Source organism: Paramormyrops kingsleyae, chromosome 25, assembly GCF_048594095.1.
Source record: "Paramormyrops kingsleyae isolate MSU_618 chromosome 25, PKINGS_0.4, whole genome shotgun sequence".
Classification (NCBI taxonomy): Eukaryota; Metazoa; Chordata; class Actinopteri; order Osteoglossiformes; family Mormyridae; genus Paramormyrops; species Paramormyrops kingsleyae.
This window is the reverse complement of record NC_132821.1, coordinates 20,998,328-21,023,311: the sequence shown is the minus strand read 5'-3', so window position 1 is coordinate 21,023,311 and position 24,984 is coordinate 20,998,328. Positions and strand designations below refer to the sequence as shown.

General features: G+C 43.0%; 5 protein-coding genes across 5 annotated transcripts; 2 read left to right on the top strand and 3 right to left on the bottom strand.

The window, feature by feature from the left end:
- Nucleotides 1–587: 587 nt before the first annotated feature.
- On the bottom strand, nucleotides 588–2,706 carry pold4 (DNA polymerase delta 4, accessory subunit). Its single transcript, XM_023845400.2, has 5 exons — nucleotides 2,614–2,706; nucleotides 2,166–2,264; nucleotides 1,949–2,038; nucleotides 1,221–1,332; nucleotides 588–706 (listed from the first exon to the last, which is right to left on the bottom strand). Exons 2-5 carry the CDS (start codon nucleotides 2,260–2,262, stop codon nucleotides 682–684), a joined length of 324 nt encoding a protein of 107 aa, XP_023701168.1. The 5' UTR covers nucleotides 2,263–2,264; nucleotides 2,614–2,706; the 3' UTR covers nucleotides 588–681.
- Nucleotides 2,707–7,129: 4,423 nt separating this feature from the next.
- p2rx3b (purinergic receptor P2X, ligand-gated ion channel, 3b) lies at nucleotides 7,130–12,054 on the top strand. Its single transcript, XM_023845378.2, has 12 exons — nucleotides 7,130–7,556; nucleotides 8,372–8,507; nucleotides 8,618–8,689; nucleotides 8,940–9,009; nucleotides 9,111–9,204; nucleotides 9,628–9,705; nucleotides 9,855–9,996; nucleotides 10,185–10,321; nucleotides 10,553–10,646; nucleotides 10,820–10,885; nucleotides 11,030–11,107; nucleotides 11,241–12,054. The coding sequence occupies exons 1-12, from the start codon at nucleotides 7,435–7,437 to the stop codon at nucleotides 11,370–11,372; spliced, it is 1,221 nt and encodes a 406-aa protein (XP_023701146.1). The 5' UTR covers nucleotides 7,130–7,434; the 3' UTR covers nucleotides 11,373–12,054.
- A 244-nt stretch (nucleotides 12,055–12,298) lies between these two features.
- Nucleotides 12,299–16,675, bottom strand: LOC111861060 (uncharacterized). Its single transcript, XM_023845361.2, has 5 exons — nucleotides 15,363–16,675; nucleotides 14,693–14,832; nucleotides 14,021–14,144; nucleotides 13,716–13,863; nucleotides 12,299–12,908 (listed from the first exon to the last, which is right to left on the bottom strand). Exons 1-5 carry the CDS (start codon nucleotides 16,461–16,463, stop codon nucleotides 12,763–12,765), a joined length of 1,659 nt encoding a protein of 552 aa, XP_023701129.2. The 5' UTR covers nucleotides 16,464–16,675; the 3' UTR covers nucleotides 12,299–12,762.
- A 2,741-nt stretch (nucleotides 16,676–19,416) lies between these two features.
- tmem187 (transmembrane protein 187) lies at nucleotides 19,417–20,878 on the top strand. Its single transcript, XM_023845385.2, has one exon. It carries the CDS (start codon nucleotides 19,512–19,514, stop codon nucleotides 20,283–20,285), a length of 774 nt encoding a protein of 257 aa, XP_023701153.1. The 5' UTR covers nucleotides 19,417–19,511; the 3' UTR covers nucleotides 20,286–20,878.
- Nucleotides 20,879–20,953: 75 nt separating this feature from the next.
- Nucleotides 20,954–24,442, bottom strand: LOC111861044 (protein trapped in endoderm-1). The gene is made up of 7 exons (XM_023845312.2): nucleotides 24,332–24,442; nucleotides 23,939–24,078; nucleotides 22,718–22,907; nucleotides 22,455–22,593; nucleotides 21,675–21,839; nucleotides 21,479–21,560; nucleotides 20,954–21,222 (listed from the first exon to the last, which is right to left on the bottom strand). Coding segments are annotated over exons 1-7 (927 nt in total). The 5' UTR covers nucleotides 24,333–24,442; the 3' UTR covers nucleotides 20,954–21,012.
- Between the last annotated feature and the right edge of the window lie 542 nt (nucleotides 24,443–24,984).

Below are 24,984 nucleotides of genomic sequence, written 5' to 3'. Positions count from 1 at the left end.
GGTATTCATAAAATTAGGTTTTAAATTTGTAAAATAGGTTAATTAATTAAAAGAAGCTGGATGTCAGTGAGGGAATCTGAGCTGTGTACTGGAGAGTGCAGGGCGATGTGATGACAGCTACATTACGCAGAAAGAGCAGCCAGTCATTTCGCTGGCAGCCTGCATCGTTAATGTCTGCTATGTTACATATTTCAGCATGCATATACACCCTAAATAGCTTAAAGATTGAGCTCCTTTACACTTACTGGATAAAGATTAATCCCACTGGCCTTGTTACCTGTTACTATTGACTCATGAAAGCATCATCCCTGACAGCCACATTATGGGATGAACAGATCTGTCCTCATGCACACCCCATCCAAACCCTGGTGAAGTTGTGCAACTCTTCAGCATCCAGATAAAGCAACTTAATCATGGATAGGCTAGAGATCAATCTCTACGTTTTCAGTTTAAAATGCTCTCTTTCATTACAGAGGTAACGTTCGCCTCCTGCATCTATCATGTACTGATTACACCATTCTCACTGACAGGTACACTTAAGACATGGTTTTTATAATTTATGAGTGCATAAATGACACACGAGAAAATACCCAAGAATAAAAAAAGTTTATAAAAAGTAGCATTACAGGTTGAATGTTACATTTTAAAGCCTCCTGAGGTGGCACTATTGTCCGTGTTTCTTCAGAGTGGGTAATCCCGCCACAGGCTGAAAGATAAAGCAAACAGGTCAGATAAAGGGAAAAAAGCATGATACCAAAACATTCTAATCTAAAAGCATATAGCTTATCATGGTATCAAGCCATTTTATACTCTTACTCATCAACAGAAGCATAACTTGCTAACCCAAATTCTCAAAAAGGATTTTTTACTTTAACAATTTTTTAATTTCAGTGTCGGATACCAAATAAAATATTGAAAATATAATAAAAAAAAATACAGTTTGCATGCAATATGCAGGGTGCGCTTGGGCGGTTAGCTCAGTGTGGTGCTATTGACGGCAAGGTTGTGACCCCATATGGGATCCCCCAGAGATCAACAGCGTTTTGTCTTAACAGAATGTGCCAGATCCCGTCAGGTAAGACTTTTGGTTATGAGTCCATGTCCTGCCCGCTGGCGCGTGTTCGGAGGCCTTGGGCGGTGGCCAGTATCAGTTAGCAGCTCGGTGTTTTTAACATGATCTGGCTGCAGTGTGTGTTTGTCAGTGTTGTTGCGCTCCATACCAGTGGGAATAGTCTGGATCATCATCGCCCTTCAGCAGCAGCTCCCGTACGTCCGCTGGGGGGGTTAGACCATGCAGCTGAGCCCTCTCCCAACGCTGGATACGGCTGATCCCTGGGGATGACAGGAGAATTACTGCACCCAAGACCAGCGCATATAAACATCAGACTCAACAATCTGAGTCTGGCTTGTTGGAATCCAGTGTTTTATATGATGCTTGTATATTAGCATATTGCATTTATATTATTATAACACTATTTTCTAACAAAGCAACCACTGAACAATAGTATGGCTAAGAGCACCTTTGCTCACTGGCTCATTCCTCCCCGGTGCTGCTGGGGACCCTGCCTATCTACTGCCATCAGGCACTGTACTGGGTGCAGTGACGCATATCCAGCTAAGCTGATGCTCAGAGCATGGACAAAGGGACAAGCTTGAAGCCTTTGTACAGAAGAAAGGATCTCGGTCCTCAATTCTGTCATGGCACTGTACCGATATATCCAGGGATATGACTAAAGAAACTACACAGACAGTAACATACAGGAAAACAGCACAGTGATGTGTACAGCAAGTTCTCCTATAATGCAATACAGTGGTACCTCAGTTCTCGAACTCATTAGAACTCGAATTTCTTAAAAGTCGAACCAACCAGTTTGAAAAAAAAGACCCATAATGAGAGGATGAAACGAAGGTTGGGTTTACAATGAGAAATCTAATGGTTCAACAGTACCTGTGCATGGTCCATAGCGCCAGTCGAGGTCAAACTTCCTTAGTTGGAGCAGGTCCTTTTCTCGCGGTGTCAAGGGGTCGGGCTCCGCCTCTGGATGTTCACAGAAGGAGGTAGACAATTCAGTGTCCGGGGACAAAGGCTGAACCATTTCACATAAAATCCTCACCCAGAGCAACCATTCGCCACAAACCCACGCAGACACCCTACAAGTACAAACCCTGCTCTGGGACTGGGGATTTTCCTCTTTTATCGGACGTCCTCGTTCTCTTCACCACTTTGAAAGAGTCGGTAATCAGTCTGCGTTTTGGAGACATGGCTGTGGACAAAAACACGGACACCGATGGAATAATATTCATATATTAAAATAGACAATATGTACATTAACTCGAACAAATGTTTGCTAGAACGCGATAAATCACTCCAATCGCCCTTTATATATGTTTTTTATTAGCTGTTTGTAAATCAAAGCGGGGCGCAATTTGCTTTCCGGTTTTGTTTTGGTTTTACGTTGCAGGTTTTTTTTTGTTTATTTACGAGGTATTAATAGCAAATAACCGCATTAAGTAGCATATACGAATTCACAGCCAACTGCAATAACATCGGTTGCAGCGGCGTCGGCAGGTGTGCGTTATTAAATGGAAAACAAAACCGGAGCTCCGCCGCACCTTCGGGTCGCTCGGGCCTCTCCGCGATTCTGCACGAACCGAAACGAACCGGAACCGACTTCACGCGGAAGTGACTGCGGCGTGACGTTGTCGGACCACGCCCTTCTTAAAGGCCCATTAGGTTCTTTTTCGATGATGGTTTATGTACCGTTTATACAGAATAATAATGTTTATTTCTGTTACAGTTTTTCCTTAGTCTCTTTGGTACATTTCTCGAATCATCCTTAAAGTTTACAAAACAGTAAGTGAATTTATCAAAACAATTCATACAGACAGCACCACATGATGGATTACCTGCAAAAGGCTGCAACTTTCTCAAAAGCCTTAGTTTGTCCCGCAAAAATAAATATTTATGTCAATGGACTTGCCAGTGCCATTAGAGTGACAAGTCCTTGTGACATTGTTCACGAACAAGATGGTCAATATGTTTATAACAATTCACTCTATAAGTATTTTTCCGGTGTAAACTATGGCTCTTCCATCCTGGTCATGAAGAACTATGGCCAAGTCTTTGAGGACAGTGATTAAAAATGCAATAGGTTGTACTTTTTCTGTATTGCCACACACATATACACTCACCTAAAGGATTATTAGGAACACCATACTAATACGGTGTTTGACCCGCTTTCACCTTCAGAACTGCCTTAATTCTACGTGGCATTGATTCAACAAGGTGCTGAAAGCATTCTTTAGAAATGTTGGCCCATATTGATAGGATAGCATCTTGCAGTTGATGGAGATTTGTGGGATGCACATCCAGGGCACGAAGCTCCCGTTCCACCACATCCCAAAGATGCTCTATTGGGTTGAGATCTGGTGACTGTGGGGGCCATTTTAGTACAGTGAACTCATTGTCATGTTCAAGAAACCAATTTGAAATGATTCGAGCTTTGTGACATGGTGCATTATCCTGCTGGAAGTAGCCATCAGAGGATGGGTACATGGTGGTCATAAAGGGATGGACATGGTCAGAAACAATGCTCAGGTAGGCCGTGGCATTTAAACGATGTCCAATTGGCACTAAGGAGCTTAAAGTGTGCCAAGAAAACATCCCCCACACCATTACACCACCACCACCAGCCTGCACAGTGGTAACAAGGCATGATGGATCCATGTTCTCATTCTGTTTACGCCAAATTCTGACTCTACCATTTGAATGTCTCAACAGAAATCGAGACTCATCAGACCAGGCAACATTTTTCCAGTCTTCAACTGTCCAATTTTGGTGAGCTCGTGCAAATTGTAGCCTCTTTTTCCTATTTGTAGTGGAGATGAGTGGTATATATGTATATATATATACAGTATATATATATATATATATACACACACACACACACACACACACACTGTATGTATGCATACATGTATGTGTGTGCAACAGTATATGTACAGTATTGAACTGTATAAAGTATATTTTCTGTAAACTAAAAATGCAAGTGGAATACTGTAACATGAAGCATTGCAGTGAATATACAGTCTTACAGGACAGTGCACATTGTTGGATTACATACCTGTTGTCTCAGTGAAACGTTTGAATGATTTAGGACACAGTTGTTCTCCCAACATTCAGCTGCTCCCTTCGACCAACTTCGGCCATTGTAAGGCCACGATGAAATGCATGGTCCACAGTTGTGGCCCTTATTTCATTTCATTTCATTTCTCAACTGCTTTGGAGCATTTCTCAAATGACAATTAACATTTGCAAAACAACAAGTGTAACCCCCAAACCTTAATGTCACTTATGCAGAGCAGAACATTGTTTTTCATTGCTTCAATCAAAGTGCCAAATGTTTTACTTCAATGGTTATGTAAAATTATCATCATTTGGTACAATTTTCAGTTGCTTTAGTCTTGTTGATAAAAATAGATTATGTGGTTTCCCAGTGTAGTATTTTCATACAGAAAACTATATAGGTAAGTGATCATTGTGTTAGCCACCACATACAAACAGTTACCAGGTGCTCAAAATGATTTAAACCATATTCCATAAATTGCAGTGATACGGCATTGTTGTGTTTTTGGTTCCCACAGCACATGATTTTGTTTTCATTTTGTTGTTCTTGTATTTTGGTGTTGTTGTGTTATACAGTGCAGTGTGGTGTTTTGGTTGCTATTGTACTGTGTCTATTTACATTTGCATACTTATCCATATGACAGACACCAGTTTCAACATTGCAAGGCATTACATTACATTATGTAAAGTTCACTGGCATGAGAAAGCACTCACATACACATGTAACTTCTTCAAAATACAGTAGCAAACAAAACTGTATAACACAAAAACAGCAAAATGGCAATACAAGGACAACAAAATCATGTACTGTGGGAACCAAAAACACAACAATGCCATATCACTGTAATTTATGGAATATATTTTTAAATCATTTTGAAAGCTTGGTTAAAGGTTTTGCGTGTGGTGGCTAAAATGATTATCACATACATATATAGTTTTGGATCTAAAATTATTACAATGGGAAACTACATAATCTACATAATCTATTTTGACCAACAAAAGTAAAGCAACTGAAAATTCTGCCAAATCATGACAACTGTAGCAAACTATTTGCATATATGTACTAAAACATTTGGAAATTTGCATTAAGCAATGAGAAATGAAGTGACATCATGGTGTGGGGATTACACTTGTTGTTGTTTTGTAAATGTTAACTGTCATGTGAGAAATGCTCCAAAACAATAGAGAAAAACCCTAATAGTGATTCACTGTGGCTTCCTGTGCCTCAGTGCATTATGCTTGTAAAATTGGAGGCAGGATGCTTGTCTTGTCACAGCTGGCAGAAGCCATTGATTTCTGTGCACATGGGGAGCTTGAGCTGGGCTCCAGGTCATCGATTGGCCAGTTGGGGTGGTGTGGTGTATTATTCGTGGTTTGTAAGTGAAGGAGAAACAGGAAGAGGGCTAACTTGGAACACACACAAAGGGCAAAGCATGCATATTCAGACGGCTTCATATCTCCAGAGTAGACACAGCCAATTTAGGAGTCTTTGAAAAGGAAGTTTTAAAGTGTTTAGCCATGTTGGCTGGGAATATGTGCCTTTTACTGAATTACACTAATAGCATCAGGCGGTCATCTGCAGTAGTGCTCTCAGGATGCATTAACACTGGCTTTCAATGCTGTTTTCTACGTTTTATCAATCATCTCTTGACATTTAATATCCATGTTACTGTACTTTGTCACCTTTCCCACCTCTTCATCGTGGATTAGTGGTTATTCTCTGTGGCTTGGCTACTGCTTTGCCTTCGTTATTTAGCACTTGCATGTTTTGTGTTAGAGACTCCTGTGTGTTTGAAGTCCTTGATCATATGGTTTATAAAAAAAAAAAAAACGCACAAACTATTATTAAGATTTCTCTTCGTATCATCATAGGGTTTTCTCCAGGTATTCTGGTTTCCCCCCACAGTCCAAAAAATGTCCAAAGGTGAACCGGGGTTACCAAATTGTACATAGGTGTGCATGGTGTGTGTGTCCTGCAGTGGGTTGGTACCCCATCCTGGGTTATTCCCTGCTTTGCGCCCATAGCTTCTGGGATCGGCTCCAGACCCCCGTAACCCTGCACAGGACAGAAAATTGATGGATAGATCTCCACAACCAGGGTGGAATAGCCATCTCTCATGGGCTGGAACATTGCTAATCTCCAGCTTAGAGTAGCTCCCTAGTTCTGGTGCTCGCTTTCTGTTGTCCTTTACGAAGCCCGCTACTCTTCAAGGACACTTTTGAAACAGTTCCCTTTCACTTCCAATACTCACCAGTTTTGTCTCATATCCATTTAAAATAATCTGATCATGATCCTTTCATCACTAAGTTCAATTTTCATGTAATCGGATTGTCTCTGTGAAGAATTTTCATTTATGTAAGTCCATTTCCTCGTTCCCATATGGTGTCTTGCTTTGGGCCTCTTGTTACCTAGAAATCTCATTACAGAGATACAGAAACGCTAGACTATCTTGGTTATGATCCTCATCGTCATGGGCAGCACCATTACAGAGACTGCTCTTCTCTCTGTTTCTCTGGGATGTATGATGATAAACAGCAGGATCCACTCACTGGCCTCTAAATAGTGGAAACATTGTGACAGCGGAAAGTGAAGAACAAAAAAATAAAGCACTTTCAAATTGCTCTTTTGTATTGACATACAGTACGTAACAGCACTAGACCAGCCTGCATTTGACCATTAAAATGTATTGAAGGTAAACATAAATATATGACATAATAAGTAAACAGAACAATTCTTTTAAAAATATTTTTTTTGCATTAATTGATTATGTACAAGGCAGGACCTGTGTGTTTGGGTCTGTCCTGTAGCTACTCTGACTGATGTATCTAAATTGCCTGTAATTTGTCCCCTCCAACCCCCCAGGATCATGACTGTGGTAAATGGGTGGGGGTGTATGCATTTCAAGCCCAGCAGGAATGGGTGAGTGCATGTTTGTGTGGGTGTGTCTGAATGTGTTTGTATGTGAGTGTGTGTGGGGGGGGGGGGGAATGAGAGCAGGGGAGAGAGGGGGTGAGTGATGAGACTAAAAGCTGCAAAGAAACATCTGGGACAAAGAAAGGCGTGGATTACCAGGCTCAAGATGCAAGATTGTGAAAACATCAAATAAACTAAAGGACCTGGGAGAATCAATACGTGGAAAGTATCAGTTTTTTTCCAGAAGATGACAGAGTGCATGCAGAGAGACTCAGCCGGGGCATTAAAAGAAAGCTGCTGAATCTTAGAGACGTCGACTGAAACTTCACGTGCAGAGACTCAGGATCCCGCTGCAGAATCTCCGGTGTGTCGGGCAGCACAGCACAGAGTCCAGATGATGGGCTGCATCACAGACTTCTTCACCTACGAAACCACAAAGTCAGTGGTGGTGAAGAGCTGGACCATTGGCATCATTAACCGGGTCGTCCAGCTTCTCATTATTACTTATTTTATCGGGTCAGTACCACGGGGACCGGGTGTGATGCATGTTCCAGACAGAACTCATTGTTACAAATAATCATTCTGTACTTTACTGGATCGGTACCAGCAGGGACAGGGTGTGATGCATATTCCAGACGGAACTCATTGGTACAAATAATCATTCTGTACTTTACTGGATCGGTACCAGCAGGGACAGGGTGTGATGCATGTTCCAGACAGAACTCATTGGTACAAATAATCATTCTGTACTTTACTGGATCAGTACCAGCAGGGACAGGGTATGATGCATGTTCCAGATGGAACTCATTGGTACAAATAATCATTCTGTACTTTACTGGATCGGTACCAGCAGGGACAGGGTGTGATGCATGTTCCAGACGGAACTCATTGGTACAAATAATCATTCTGTACTTTACTGGATTGGTACCAGCAGGGACAGGGTGTGATGCATATTCCAGACGGAACTCATTGGTACAAATAATCATTCTGTACTTTACTGGATTGGTACCAGCAGGGACAGGGCGTGATGCATGTTCCAGACAGAACTCATTGGTACAGATGATGGTTACACTGTAAATCTCAGTAAATCTAAAGCGTCTTCTCAAATATTAGCACTAATCCAGTTTTACAATCTGCTCCTCATTTAACTTGTTCAACAGTAACATTAACAGCATTCATGCTTAATGCCAGCAATATGAAACCACAAATGGTTTCAGTATTTATACCCCTGAGAAGTAGCGCTGGTCTTTTCCTTATTACCGAGAGTGATGGTTCTTCTAAGGAGCCGCACGCATGCACTCTGATTCTCTGGCTTTCTCAATGTCCCCCAGCTGGGTGTTCCTGCATGAGAAGGCATACCAGGTGTGGGACTCTGCCATAGAATCCTCCGTCATGACCAAAGTCAAGGGTTTCGGTGTGTATAATAACAGAGTCATGGATGTGGCCGATTACGTCATCCCCACTCAGGTCAGTGACCCTGACTTTTACTACTGCACTGCATGAGCAGCTCATATCATATCCACAACTGAGGAAGTCGGCTTCATTGTCTCATGTACTTGTCTTTGTGCTTCTGTCAGGGTGCCTCTGTGTTCTGTATCATCACCAAGCTCATTACCACTGAGAATCAAGTCCAGGGCTTCTGTCCAGAGGTCAGCACTGCAGTCAGAGTTACTCGCATTGGCCCTTGTTGCAACCGTTCCATCTTTAGTCACTCTAGCTTTATTCCATCTGCAACTGATGTCCTGACCTGAGCCACTGTAGAAGGATGCATGTCTACAGATTGTTTTCTCAGTGCAGAACTGTGTAGCTGCTTAGCCTGCTGAAATAGTGATATTTACCCATTTGACAACATTTTCTGTGTTCTGTCATGGCTTCTTCGCTTCATCCTCCTTTTTCCAGAGTGAGATTAAGTACGCCTGCGGAAATGACAGCGACTGCAAGGCCTTAACCAACAAGCCTGGAGGGAATGGTCCGTTACACCCCTCTGCCTTTGCTTTGGAAAAGATCCACCACATTTTATTGAAGCACAACTGCTCAGACGAAAACAGTTAAATGTAACATCTCTTGCAGGTGTGATGACAGGCAGGTGTGTCAGTTTCAACAGCTCACTAAACACCTGTGAGATAACAGGATGGTGCCCAGCTGAGATTGACTATGTTAAAATGTGAGCTTCTCTTTCATTGTGATGTTAATATAACCAAGTGCTCTGTCACTGTACCTACACTGTACTGTATTAACCCTCTCTCAGTACTGTGTTAATGTACAATAGTGTCCAGTCACTGTATCTGTACTGTATTAACCCTCTCTCAGTACCGTGTTAATGTACAATAGTGTCCAGTCACTGTATCTGTACTGTATGAACCCTCTCCCTCAGTACAGTGTTAATGTACAGTAGTGTTCAGTCACTGTATTTGTACTGTATGAACCCTCTCCCTCAGTACAGTGTTAATGTACAGTAGTGTTCAGTCACTGTATTTGTACTGTATGAACCCTCTCCCTCAGTACTGTGTTAATGTACAGTAGTGTTCAGTCACTGTATTTGTACTATACTGTATTACCTATGACTATACTGTCTGTTCCCTCTCAGCCAACCCATGATGGAAGTGGAGAATTTCACCATCTTCATCAAGAACAGCATTCGCTTCCCACTTTTTAACTTCACAAAGTCAGTATGAGCCCAGAGTTCTGTGTTCAGGCTCTTTAATGCTTATCACACTCTTCGGGAGTGACACATCACAGAAGTGATAAGAAGTGACACAGCAGCACACCCTGTTACAAAGCCCTTTCCCCCCCCCCCTCCATCCCCCACCCCAGGGGTAACTTCCTGCCCACCATCACCAGCGACTACATCAAAAAGTGCAACTTTCACCCTGTCAACGACACCTACTGCCCCATCTTCCGGGTGGGAGACGTCATCCGCTTTGCTCACCAGAACTTCACCACTTTGGCCCATAAGGTGAGACCACGTTCCTCAGCTTGGTTAGGAGTCCTCTGCTTAGGATAACGATGGCTCCATGTTACATCTGCATTAACATATGAAGGCTAGAGCCAGCAGCCTTCACATCTAGCCTGTTTTGTTAAAAACAGCATACATTTTGTTTTCATGTTTATTCTAAAATCTTTTTTCTTTGCTGGTCTGCACAGGGAGGAGTGATAGGGATAAAGATCGGATGGCAGTGTGACCTGGACAAGTCAGAGGACAACTGCAACCCCTCCTACTCCTTCACACGACTAGATGCCGTTTCTGAGAAAACCAGCGTGTCTCCTGGGTACAATTTTAGGTAATGAACACTAAGCTTATTTTTTGAATACTAGGTCTATTCTTGCTGGAGAAGCAGCTGCACCATTACCTAAGGTTAGTGATGTGAAACATTTTCAGTGTTTTTTGACTCCACCAGATGGTGCTGTCTGTGCAAAAACGGGTTCAAAGCAGGTTCCAAAGTCATTCAAAAGCACCATCTAATGGGATCAAAAAATACCCCATTAACCTCTCCTGATTCCTTTGGTATCAGGTATGCTAAGTACTACAAGATGGACAATGGGACTGAGTACCGTACACTGCTCAAGGCCTACGCCATCCGCTTTGATGTGCTGGTCAATGGCAACGTGAGTTTCTGTGGGACTACACATCCCATGAGCACCTACTACAGATAGTGTTTAAGAACAGCCTTGTATCATGATGTAGGAGGTCCCTTGCTCTAGTAATATTGTCTTATGTAGGATGCTGTGAATTTTGTTGAGGATTTTTGTACACCTGTGAATCTTTGTTTTATTCGTAGGCTGGGAAGTTCAACATGATCCCAACTATCATCAACATGGTTGCAGCATTTACCTCTGTGGGAGTGGTGAGATTTGCCAGTTACTGAAGCATACAGAGGGCCTCCATACAATAACATAACAGTGAACACTGGATCAGTACTAGTTATTTTGTCTAATACATATTTCATATATTACTCTTCTGTCTTCACCTCCATCATGATTGGCTGCAGGGAACAGTTCTTTGCGACATCATCCTTCTGAACTTCCTGAAGGGGGCGGAGCAATACAAAGCCAAGAAATTTGAAGAGGTAACACAGCAGTCAATGTTTTTTCCCGTATCTGGACTTTCAGCCAATGAGACGCTATGTTGCCTGTTTGTCTGTAAATATTCAGCTGGATGGTGCTGCACTTTTCCTAAAGTGTCTCTTTGGTTCTGTTCAGGTGTCAGACACCCAGATAATGTCCAGCATCTCCCAGAGTAACGGGCTGCACCGCAGCAGCTGTGACCAGCTGTCTGTCAAACAAGATGAGAAGTGGTCCAATGAGTCCTGGGGTTTCTCTTATGGGCAGTAGGGACCAAGGACACAATTGTAGAGCGAAAGAGATACAGAGCAGCATCACAGAGCCCTGGAGGTACTGGATTTTTTTTTAAAAACATATAGTGAAAATTTACATTGTCCAATGACCTGTTTAATCTATTCTTTTTTGACTGAAACAAAATTAATCTCTCATATACCTCTCTTAGAGGAAATAAACAGATACCAGAATGTAACAAATAAAAATCAGATATTACCTACTAAAAGTCATTCCATCTTGTTGCATGTTACTCTGTTATTAGTTTTAACAGACTAAAGACTGTATTGAGGGTCAAAATTCTTCATACGAATAAAGTGTAGTCTGACCTGTTTAAAATACTTCCATTGTTTTAGAAGAATCCAACCAATACAGTGAACATGCAACAGCATAACCATCAATGAGATGGAAATAAAGAGGAGAGTGACTTTACATTTACATTTACATTTACAGCATTTGGCAGACGCCCTTAGCCAGAGCGACTTACATAAGTGCTTTAAGACTCTAAAAGTCTTTAGCATTATAATGGATAGGAAATGTGCTCCAACATCATCTCCTGTTCAGAGCTCTTCCTATGAGACATGCAGCGCTGATCTTTACAGGCCTGACAGAAATAAAATGTATGAAAGAGTAAAATTGCAGGCTTTGTGAAAGTTTAAATAAACGTAATAATAACCAATAACTTATGGTCCTTCTGTTATTGTGTGACAGTAAGGGATGCCTGTGTTTGCACGCATGTACGGTTTTCAATATTTGTGCATTTAAACGAATGTGATATGAGACATAAGCTTCATGCTGCGGAGCAAAGAAGTCCTTTATATTGTATAAAATTAGTGAAAACAGACGCTGCTTATGGAAACTGTAATGAGAAAATGAGTTGTGTTATATTACAATTTGACCACAAGATGGAGCCAACATTCACACACTTTTTCAATTACTGTTTACCCAGTTAGAGTCAAACTACTCCACAGACAATAGGAGGCATGCAAGGCTACACAAAGCTGCACAACGCAGGCAATCACCCTGTCCCATTATGGCAAGGGGAAGGGATGTCAGTAAAGTGCAGAAGTTGTTCATAGCTACTTTAATAACTTTAGTAGTTCTATGACCATTTACGGCAAAAACTGAAGAGGCACAAGCTCCTGCTAGGTCACATGATACAGTGAAGGCTCTGTTGTATTGGCCTATAGTATTTCTGCTATCTTCTTCATAAGTCCTGGTTCTTTAGAGGTGACCAGATGAGGCCTTTATTTGTTCAACATAATATGTTCCCCATAAAGCTGAGACTCACACTGAGAAGAGGGTTCAGACCCCTTAACCAATAAGAGGACACCCACCTCCAGGAGGTATGGTATCTATGGATGCACCTGCACCGTTATGGGGGACTGGACTAAGCTCTGTGTGAGCGGGGGGGCACTGGACAGGCGGAGGGAGGAGGGGGTGATTTGAAGATGCCGAAGCGTGGAATCCGGTGCACGCGACCAAAGTCAGCTCCTCCCAGTCCCACAGCACTTGGATCCGGGGCTGCCTGCGACTCTGGGGGATGGGGGGGGGAGGTAATGTGAGGACAGGAGGTAACTGTAACAAACCGCAGGGCAGGGTTACCCTGGGGTCAGGGGTTGGGGTGCAGGAGCAGGGTGGGGAGGCCTGTTACCACACTCACTATAACACACAGCAGAGCAGGGTGGGTGGTCTGTTACCACACTTACTATAGCACACAGCAGAGCAGGGTGGGTGGTCTGTTACCACACTCACTATAACACATAGCAGAGCATAGTGGGGTGGTCTGTTACTACACTTACTATAGCACACAGCAGAGCAGGGTGGGTGGTCTGTTACCACACTCACTATAACACATAGCAGAGCATGGTGGGGTGGTCTGTTAACACACTCACTATAACACATAGCAGAGCATTTTGGGGTGGTCTGTTAACACACTCACTATAACACACAGTAGAGCATGGTGGGGAGGTCTGTTACCACGCTCACTATAACACACAATAGAGCATGGTGGGGAGGTCTGTTACCACACTCACTATAACACACAATAGAGCAGGGTGGGTGGTATGTTACAACACTCACTATAACACACAGTAGAGCATGGTGGGGAGGTCTGTTACCATGCTCACTATAACACACAGCAGAGCATGGTGGGGAGGTCTGTTACCACACTCACTATAACACACAGTAGAGCATGGTGGGGAGGTCTGTTACCACGCTCACTATAATACACAGCAGAGCATGGTGGGGAGGTCTGTTACCACACTCACTATAACGCACAGCAGAGCAGGGTGAGGAGGTCTGTTATGTCATATATGAATTTTAGTCAATTATGTCCAGTACCTGCAGAATCGTGAGGCATCCTGGTGCCCTCATCCTGTGCCTTCCCCTGCCCCTGATCCCTCTCGTGATCATTTTGGGACTTGAGACTCAGCTGCCTGTTCAGGTGGTGATGACTTATCACAGCGGAATGATCCAGAACCTGCTCTGACTAAGAGGAACAGGACAGAAGAAGATGACACGCTTACCATAAAGGAAAGACATTATTCTCAGAAATATGAGGAAACAGGAAAAAAACCTGCATGCCATGGTGCCCATGTTATACGGGCAGTTCCGCATTAAACAGAAACCTCTACAGCTGCTTGTACCTTTATACATGAAAAGTCAGCAGTCATCTCCTCTTGTTCTTGTTCCACCTCCTGCTGCACCATATATGACTCCAAGGTCTCATAGATGTCATCAGATTTACATTGCAGTCTCTTCTGAGAGGTTCTGTGATTGACCATGAACATGTGTAGCAGCAAATTACCCACCCTATCTTCTACATTAGGTCCATTTGACAGTGACATGAAGACTGTGTGTGGCCACTGGGAGCTAGTAGCCGGTGTTTTGTTTAGTGAAACACATCTGCATAGCGTTTACGTTTTCAATGGCTCCCATCTCAACAACTCCATATTATCCTGTGCACATTCAGGGTAAAGCCACAGTTCTGCTTAACAGGGGAAAAATACTCAAAGCACAAATGTGAAGAGCCTTGAAATGCACAGGATCTAAGCGAACAGAAATGGAGCCACATACAGACTCTCCGCTCCATCGGAAAATGCCTCAGGAATGACAGCCATGAGGAAACATGTGAACGGCTGTGACACAACCACGGCGCTATGGCAACCATGGCAGGAATGTCACGGCTGACTAGCCGGAGAGGGCAGAACCGTGCATGGGTACGAGGGGCTAGCGGGCGGCTCTGTGGGAACTTTCACAGGTCATGTAGACAAAGACATTCTGAGCCTGTAAATCCTAAACTGTCAGGTTATACCTACCCTTCCGAGTCCCCACGATGCCTCGGCTGAATGGACGTGATCTGGCCTAAGTCAGCCTTCTCCTCCATCTGATTTCCAGTGGCTACACCTTTGTTATAATCATCCTTCATAATTGGCTGCTGATTTGGATGCTGGAGAGCCTAATTAAAAACACACACACACATTAAAAGTATTTCCTGCTCTACCAAACACAGTTAAAATTTTACAAAATCATATGAGAACAAATGAATGATAGAGTCCCCATTAAAGGTAAATGTGTATATATGTTATGGGTAACATTACTTGGCAGGGCACAAATACTGATAACTCAGTTACCACTGAATTACAAATCATGAACAAATATAGCAGCTGCTTGAGAGAAAAGATGTGTCACGATTCAATAATGATGAAGAAACATGAACTCAGCATTTAACTTGTTATTCACGACTTGTTCCTTCAGTAGTTCACAAAGGTTTATAGAATTAACATATAGCAAAAAAAATATAGTGACTGCTTGACATGAAACATCCGTCACGATTCATTAATACTGAATTAACTTGAGATCAGTATGTAACTAAGACTTAGTTTGTGGTTTATTAGTATATAAGTGATAGTATAATACTACATTATTTGTGTCGCCTGAAGTAAAGTGTCTCCATGTTACATTATGAGCTAGACCAGCATGACTCACGCCATGGTCCTGTTTCTGGGCAGCCAGCTGAGTTTCTCCGTTTTTCTCACATATCTCCAGCTGCTCCTCCTTGTTCTCCTTTCTTCTTGAGCCAATGCGACTTTCTCTCAATTTTTGCTTGATTTTCCCTGCAAATTTCTTTATTCGACTACTTCTCCTCTTGTTAGTCTTTTTTCCATCTGCTTCTTCCTCACCCCTATTGGCACTACAAGGTACAGCATTTGGACCTTGGACCCCAGAACTGTTCCCCGCATATGTCGACTCAGAGCTTCCATTGTCCTGCAGCATTCTTGGGGAGTCATAATGTCCGGAGGCTGACAAGCTTGTTGTAGACATATTCATTTCATCTGGCTTTCTCAAATTTCTCTCAAATTCCAGGCTCTGGCTAGAACCTCCAAGGATGTTTTCTGTAGTATGAGAGAGCAGCTGGTCACTCAGGCTTGGAGCTTCGATGGTTATTTCTGGGGAGATGGGTTCATTGGAGACCTCCGCGGGGAGGTGGGTATCAGATTCCAAGGGCAACCCCAAATCACTGAAACTGGACACCATGGCTGCAAGGCTAGCTTGAGCAGGTTCCTCACGGCACAACAACTTAACGTGAAAATCATGCATCATGCCGTCATGCGAGTCTGCAGCCATCACTGAGGAGCAAGATGCCCCCTGCTGGGGCTCTTCAGGGGCCACGGCACACTGGCTGGTCCCTTCTCCAGTAGGGGTTCCATCATCCTCTGCACCATTGCCTCCCTCCACACTATCCAGCACATTCTGGGTCGAATTCAATGAATCACAAAGACCCAAAGCATTCAAGGGCTCTTTTAGATGGTTGAGGTAAACCATGGGAGGTGGCAGAATATGTCTCCTCCATTTCAGAATGACATCAGGGTTCCCCGAAGCTGCATTTTCAGAAGTAGACTCCACTGATTCACTGCTCCTCTTGGGATCCTCTTCTTTTGGGTCCACATAAAATAACTCCCCATGGCTCTGACTGACTCCAACACCCAAAGGTAGAAGAGCACCAGAGAGTGATATGTCTGTTTCCTCTCTGCAGCCTGTAATCTTGCTGTGATTGGGCAAATCCCCGAGGAGAGACTCATCTTCCATGGTGAGATCTCTCGTAGACACTTGGAGAAAGACGGGGGAGAGACGCAGAAGCTAAGGACATACGGTGAGCCTCTCAGTCCTTATGATGCCTCTCAGCATTAGTAGACTTTACTCTTCCTCATGTATTCTATGTTTCTTCTTTTCTGGGAATCTGCCACACTTTGCGAATCTGCAAGCTTAAAGACAGCCCTGAGTAAATGGCTGTTAGCCTGATAAATCTCACTGCCTGGCAGAGAAAGGCTGACAAACAGGATAGACAAGCTAGGCAACCGGTCTCTTTTCATCCCTCTCTCTCCACCTATCATCTTGCACACCAGACCATGGAACACTGGGAATTTTGGGCAGCAGTTGGTTAATTTCCAAAACTTAACTATACATTTTCAAGCAACACCTTTTTTTAAAGACCCTTGTTGGTTATGTCTACTTATGGCTTGCTGAACATTCCCCCCTACCCCCCAGATGACAAGTTCTATTACCAACCCCCCACCCGTATGAAAAGCTTCACACGATCATCGAAAGGTGGGGAACCCCCTAATTTTGCAGGATACCCCCCCCCCCCCACACTCTGTGCTTATTAAACCATTTAATATAATTGTATGAAATACTTAACTTTCACCCAACCATCCATTCTGTTCTGCTTCTCCTGTTCTGAGTTTCTCTGAGGGTTTCTCTGGGGCTTCATTTCCTGGGACTCAAGCTCCTTCCAACAAGCTGGTGACAGATGTAACTCCTGAAGTAAATTCTGTGTTAGCCTTTTATTAGTGATGGACCGATGAAGCAGCATGAAGCTTCCGGGCGTTCCCCATAAAGTGCCAGAATGTCTTCAAATCTTTTTTTCAACATAGAGAGACCCTTAGTGGATTTTGGCAATGCTTCGAGCAATCTGAGAATGAAGTCTCCATGCGTTTTCATCGAATGAATAATGTGGCCAGTATGACAGCAGGGTCTGATTGTGTCATGCTAAATATAATCTTCTGAAACACTATGTTTTTTTAGTTTACTTGTATGTATTTTCAGTCATTAGTATTCACAATAAAATATTGTACTTACGATCAGTATTTACAATAAATGATTGTGCTGAATCTGGGATGATGTCATTAATTGTTAAATTGTTGTCAATTAGGTGCTGCAATACATGCCACTGTTTTCAATTGTTGGGGTTTAGAGGGGATTTGTTAAACTGGGAAGATGGGGAACTGAGGAGAGAAAGAATGAAGTGTTGGTGCCTTGGGGTGTAGCTGCACATCTCATGGGGGCAATGACGATATTTAGCTCATTGAGGATGTGTTATTGTTGTAGGACAAATGTTTGGGGCAATGCACACCTGGCCAGTACAATAATGATAAATAATATGATAATATGATATAATCATTTACATTTATTCATTTGATGGATGCTTTTATCCAAAGCGATTTACAACAAGGGAATGGAAACCCAAAGGATTCATCTTTTATAAAAGTTTTGAAGAGCCAACAGGATTTGAAACTTCTGACACCTCAGGAGGAAATGGACGTCATCGGTTATGTGAAACGGATAAACAAAGCAAGCTCCAACTCCCAGCTTCAAGTTGCTTGGCTTCACTTTAACGAGGCGAGCGCTGAAGTGTCAGTATTATATGTCCCATACTTATGGATGGGAATGGGGCAGGATGAAGGGATAATTCACACTATGGCTCAAATGAAAGGGACTTTATTTTAAGTGAAGCAAAACAAGAAACAAAGGAAACCACAAGGGGTCTAAATCACAGGCAGGTATAATAGAAAGAAACACAGGAACTAAAACAGGGAGCAGCACAAGAACAAACATGGCAAATTGCAGTTAAACTCAATGACCGGCTGACGAGAGGAACTGGGGCAAGCACTTAAACACATACACAACAAAGAAAAACAAGAGACATGTATGGGCAATAACAAGCACTAATAACAAAGGAGCACAGGTCAGGGCAATCACTGGACAAAGGATCAAACACCAGGAGAGACTAAAATAACAAAGGTAACAGGCCAATACTACAAACGGGAAATAACGGGAAGCAATGACAAGGAACTGTAATAGAAAAACACAAATATATAATAAACCAAGAAAATACAAAGAAACATAAATGTTAAATTATAACTAGTTGAGCCACAAACCCATGACAGAAGGAGAAGCCTGGATAACATAACCACCCATTCAGCCCATTAAGCCATGCAGTGGCCAGGTTAACAGGAGAAGCATAAGGAGCTAACAGCAAAATGGATGGTCAGCGACACCTGTTGGCCAAACAGGGAACTGACATAACACAAGGGAGCAGGGCAGGGGCTGTTCCTGACACTTAGCCTTTATCCATTGGGATATGAGCCTCTGCTTTTCCTAGTAATAGATGAAGGGGTCCTGAAGGTATGTAGAGGAGAGCGTCTAAGAAGCTACTAATCACTCCACACAGCTTTGCCCGCTGTCATATGTACTTGCATGTATGTTATGACAAATTGATATTAAATGACTAAACTTGGATGGGTCATCAACCCTGGAAACTGGCGACATCAAGCGGTCAAGTAGTGATACTATACGAAAGTTTGAAATAATGTTTTTACTAATTGCGCTTTGCACTATCCATGAAGCTATTTACTGAAAATAACTGAAAGCATTCGCATCTAATTACTAATTAATTAGTTATTAGTATGAATAATGATTTTTTATTTTGCAAGTTCATTTTAATTAAGAGATGTGTAGGCAGCACTTATGTGAAATCTATAAACGTTTTATATAAGAGGTCCCAGTTATGTTTCATAATCGTACTTAGTCCAGAAGGGCACCTGGCAGAAATGCAGGGGTGGCTTTCATAATAATCTAAATACGCCTCTTTGTCCCTGACCCCGGGCCGTCAAAGCGTGCAACCACAGCAAAATAAACCTGTTGACGTCTTAGGGACAATCCAATGAAATGGCTACTATTTGAAACGTCATGACACAGATGGCCGCCTTTCCCGGAAATTGGTGGTTTCCCTAAACAAGAAAACTTTATGAGGCATGTTCGCAGCTTAGGTTTAATGTGTTTCCACCGTGAGAGACAATGAGGACAGCTTTAAGACACGTGTTCACTTCCTTCTGCTTGTGCTTAGCTGTAGCTGCATGTGGTGTTTTCGACAGTGTTTTGGTGGACGTGACGTACGATCACTATGCAGAGAGGAGAGTGGAGCGGCTGCCCGCATTCTTGGCGATGCCTTTGAACTCTCTGGTCAACCTGGGATATATAATTATGGGCATGTACTGGCTTCTTCGGCGTACGACTCGCGAAGAAAGCGGAAAATCCGCTTACATTAAAGACGTGTTCGCTCTGATGGCCATAGCGTACGGCCCCATGCAGTGGGTCCGCCTGGCCACCCTGAATCGGCTGGCCGCTGTTTTGGACCAGTGGGTCACGCTGCCCATCTTCGCCTGGGTTTCCGTGTGGTGCCGCTTCATCACGCACGGATGGCGTGGGCGCTACACGCTGACTGTGGTGTTATGCTCTCTGGCCAGTTATGCTCTGGCGCTGCTTCACGATCATGGCTTCGAGGCAGCGCTCGCCTGTCATGTCGCTCTGGCCGCCGTCCGAGGGTTTGAGCTCCAGCGGATGCACGGAGACACCGCGTCCCTGCGGTACCTGATCCTGGCTCTGCTGTCTTGCTGCGGCTTCGTTGTGCTCAAGCTTTTGGATCTGCCCCTTTCGCGCTTTCTGGCGTTTCGGTATTTTACCGGACACTTCTGGTCCAAGGTGTGTGACATTTTGCAGTTCCACTACAGCTTCTGTTTCCTCACACGCCTGACGCGAATTGCACAGAAAACGGACGACCAAAGGGACTGAAAATTCCCTGCCGGCGTCCGTACAAATGAGTTTCTGGCATGGACTGGCTCATTGTTCGCTTCTTCGTTCTAACGTAAAAAAAAATAAAAATATATACATTTGATACATGGGACTTGTGTAAATAGTAACAATTTAAAACGACTTTTAGCTGATGATGTTCAGTTTAGCGGGTACATTCTGGATAGGGTGACCAGATAATCCATGTCAAGGAGGACACTTTGAGCTACTTCGGGTTTTACAAACTACTTCCAAATTAAAAGGCTCCTGTGCTCGGCTAAAGAGTTCAGCTCTTCTTGTGCTTTGACTGGTTTGTTTCCTTGAGTGAAAGACTCATCCAGCTGTTTCACATTAGCATTAGTGACACATGCATGCTTATAGGAGACTGACCAATCAACACACAGCAAGAACTCGGTGCTCAAGTGAAATCCAAGTCCGTTTAATTGAAATGGTAATTTACAATTCCTGTCCTAGCTCAGAGTGTCCTCCCTGACATGGATTATCTGGTCACCCTAATTCTGGATAAGGTTTACTATACTTTAAAATCCATTTTCTTTACATTTACGACTTTACTGTAACATGTTGGTGTACCTACATACCTTGTAGCTTCATCTTTTTTGTTAATTTACTGTCTGATTTCTGTTAAAAAAAAATCACACAGGCTCACATCCTTGCACCTGGTAGCATTTATTTAGCAGTAACTGGACTATTTTTCATTCAAAGTCCGAGCTTATAAGTCTAGCTTTGCCACCGCTGTCAGCACAGGCTCGGATGGGGCCTTGCGGTTGGTCCACAGGAGACCCATCATTGCCACACGGAAGTCCTGATTGGTGCAGTAAATGAAAGGGTTTATCCCACAATCCAGGTAAGCCGTCACAGATGACAGCGTGCGCAGCCAATCAGGTGCTGGCGATTGGTCCAGCCTTCCCAACAGAACCAGCTGAAATTACATAGGCAAAATAGTTTTTGAAATCATTTTATCAATTCTACAACACTGAAAGACATCTTATTTATTAATGCTTCAAAGCAGACGACTGGTTGTAGTTTTATCTTCATGCCTGTTAACTACAGTCCCTTCCATTATGCGGTTTATTAATACTGTTTCTGACACAAGTAATTATAGCGCTGTCCCTAATTTTAGATAGTGGCAAGGAAATACATTACTGTGAAGAGTGTAATAGAAAACAATCTCTAACCTCTGAAACCGCAAAGGGTGTGTAGCAGAGCAGATAAAATGACACCAGCAGAGGAGTAACAGAGGAGAGATCATCTGGGTCCCTATGAGGAGAGAGGGAAGTAGGATATTTGTCCGAATTACCTTTATATCCCCAGAAGATTATAAAAAGTGACAAACTGCTAGTAATTATTGTACAATGCACTGGGTAAATGCACCTGCTCCCATTCCTAATCCAGCCAGCAGAGGTCAGGACTGAGCCGAGCACCACCAGCAGGAAAGGGGGAAAGATGCAGATGCAGAATGCGCACAGGATGTAGGCCAGCATGGCAGAGTAATTGTTCTCCCAGAAGACAGCACAGAGCATCTCTGCGGGGTCATATCTGATGTGAAGAGGAAACAGACGGCTACTAATTATTCCCATATGTCACATTATTTCCCTAAACTGCGGAACTTTTCAAACATCCCTGGTGCTTTTGGATAGGGGTTCCCAACCCCAGGATTTCCGAAGGGGAAATTACTTTCTAAAAATAACCTGTATATTCATTTTTTTTTAATGACCCCTGATTTTCATGTGGTCTATTTATAGCTGAAAAACTGGAAACATTAAACTTATGGAATTGGCCAGCAACCGACCCCCCCGGCTGTTTTTAGTGATCTATGACATTAATTATTTCCACTATGGCTGCTCTCGACTACATTTTTAGGATCTTTATTCAAACTATGCAATTATCCATGCATCCACCCATTTTCTGTAACCACTTATCCTATTCAGGGTTGCGGGGAACTATATAACTATATAAAATTAGATGTATGCATAATTTTTTTTTACAGACTTGTTACATACTGAGTCTGTAAAATTAATAAAAAATTCATTATCTGCCACAGGTTTTTGAATCCATACTTCACATCCAAGGTTCTTATCTTTCACAGTGAGTACCTGCTAAACAGACTCAGCTGAAACAGATACCTCATCAATGGGCATCTCTTGACTTTACCTGATCCATTTAAATGCCACAGGTACAGTGCCAAATAGCATCCCAGTGAGCCAAGAAATCAGGCAGCCTGCTCCTACAGCTATGGACAGATGTCTTCCTCTGCAGGCCAAGTCCAGTGCTTGCTGCATGCACAAGACCGCTGAGATGCAAGGGAGAAGATTGTCACAAGTACTGTCAAAAATTGCAGTGACCTTCTACTACAGTTACTCACAATTATACTAGTATTTCACTAGAAAATGATAATTATGTGCGAATCGGTATACCCAAGCTGCCAAGAGAGGAAGTGATGAAAGCGAATTTAAGGAGACAGACGACCTCACACCATGGTGACCTCTGACCATTAATCAGCACGGCCAGCAGGGAACTGGAGATGACGAACAGGGAGCAGCCAAGGTCAGAGAGTGACAGACTGACCACAGAGACCCAGTACTGGCTCTTAAACTGACCCCTTCCCTGTGAGCGAGGGACGACAGAGAGAGGGAGTTAGCAAAGGAGCTAGCAGTTTTAGTAATGGGAGTTAGCAGAGGAGTGAGTAAGGGGGTTAACGGAGGGTATTAGTAATGGGAGTTAGCAGGGGATTGAGTAAGGGGGTTAATGGGGGTATTAGCAATGGGAGTTAGCAGGGGGTCAATGATGGGGTTAGCAGAGGCATTAGCAGTGGGAGGTTATGGGGAGTCAGTGAGGGGATTAGTGAGGGCATTAGCAGTGGGAGGTCATGGGGGGTCAGTGAGGGGATTAGTAGGGGGAAAGTGACAGGCTGACCACGGGTACCCACTACTGACCCTTTCCCTGACAGAGAGGGGTGACAGAGAGAAGGAGTTAGTGAGGGAGCTAGCAGTGTAAGTTAGCAATGGGAGTTAGCAGGGGTTCAGTGAGGAGGTTAGTGGGGAAGTAAGTGAGGGTTTAGCAGGGGAGGTACGGGGTGAGTGAGGGTATTAATGGGGGCATTAGCGGGGAGTGAGTGAGAGGGTTTGCGGGGGCATTTTGAAAGGTAGTTACCGTGACTGGTAGCGGGGGAGTTAATGGGTAAAAGTCACTTTGCCTGAGATGGTTCAAACAAGAGCCTCTGGGCAGGTGGGCAGCCCCATCCGCAGACCATCTACTTATATGTCTGCAAAGCTGCATTTCTAAGAAAAGGCGACTTTTCCTGATTTCCATTTAATCAGGACACAGTCCTTAAAATGTCATACAGGTGTTCTGGACCAATCAGCCTTTCCCAGTTCTAGAATCAGGACGGGTGGCATTTAAAAAGTCAGCTGTGACAATATTTTATCTTGAACATTACTTTGTGGACTTTTGTGTCAAATGTCCTAAATGTAATATTAAATAATCTGGCTCAATGCATCAGCTTATTCACACACCCCACAAGCTCCTGATACATAAGCAAATCTACTAAAAAAAAAAAAAAAATGCAATACTCATTCTTAAATTAAATATACATGGATAAAGCTTGAAAAAGTCAATGATGAAGAAGTGACCTCTACCTTAATTTTGGTGAACAGGATCAGGGTATTCCCTGCAATACCAAGAATCATTTCCACACCAAGAACTGCCGCTAGTATGGACTTCTTCGCAATGAACTCCCACGTCAGTTCCAGGTCTGAGATGTTTGCCGACAAATTCACTGAAAGAGAAGGAAAGCTTATAGCAAAGTATATGCATTATTCATATAAAGAGGTATATTAGACTTTCCAAATTACCATCATTAACACAAAACCCAATCAATTACATAATTTGTATTTTAAAATATATCGAGCACATCAACAATAATGAAGCTAGAAAGTGCAATGGCATATATACCTTAAAATCCTTAAGGACAAACAATTCCAATATATATCTGTGTCATCTTCATTGCTTATACTAACAATGTAACTCACTTTATTCGTCTTTGTGAAGAAAAACCACGATAATCATAACACTCCACGGGTCTTCAGCCAGAAATATTGCAGTTCTGTCCACACATCACGAAGGCAGATGTCGTGGTTACTTATAATATCAAAGCAACTGACGTCACCGCCATCGACCTTTCTAATTAATACTCTCTAGTTTTGTTTAAGAGCATATCCTACTTGTCTATGCATGGTTATGATTAATGAATGAATAAGCTTAAACGGGCTACAGCAAATGGAAACTGCTAAGGCAGGTACACAATAGACAACTTTTGAGATTAATTTTTAAAGGACATGTGAAAAATAATTGTGTATGTTTCTCTCCTGTGGGGATTGCAAGTTGGAATTGATTATACACACTTGAACAGATTAATTAATTGTGTCCTACTCAGCAAATGCAAACAAGACATCAGACACGTCACTACTGACTGGTGCCATGGCGTATGCCTAAACCAGGGGCCTATATCATGAAAGAGGATTCCTTGCTAAGCCAGAACTTTGAGAATAAATAGCAGTAACTCTGGCTTTTCCATATCATGACACTGATTTTCTTCTTAGCAGGATACATCACCATGCTAACTTGTGCTACAGAACAAAAGTGTTCCTGACCAAGGCGTGCTCCTTGTACGTGGTTTAAGACA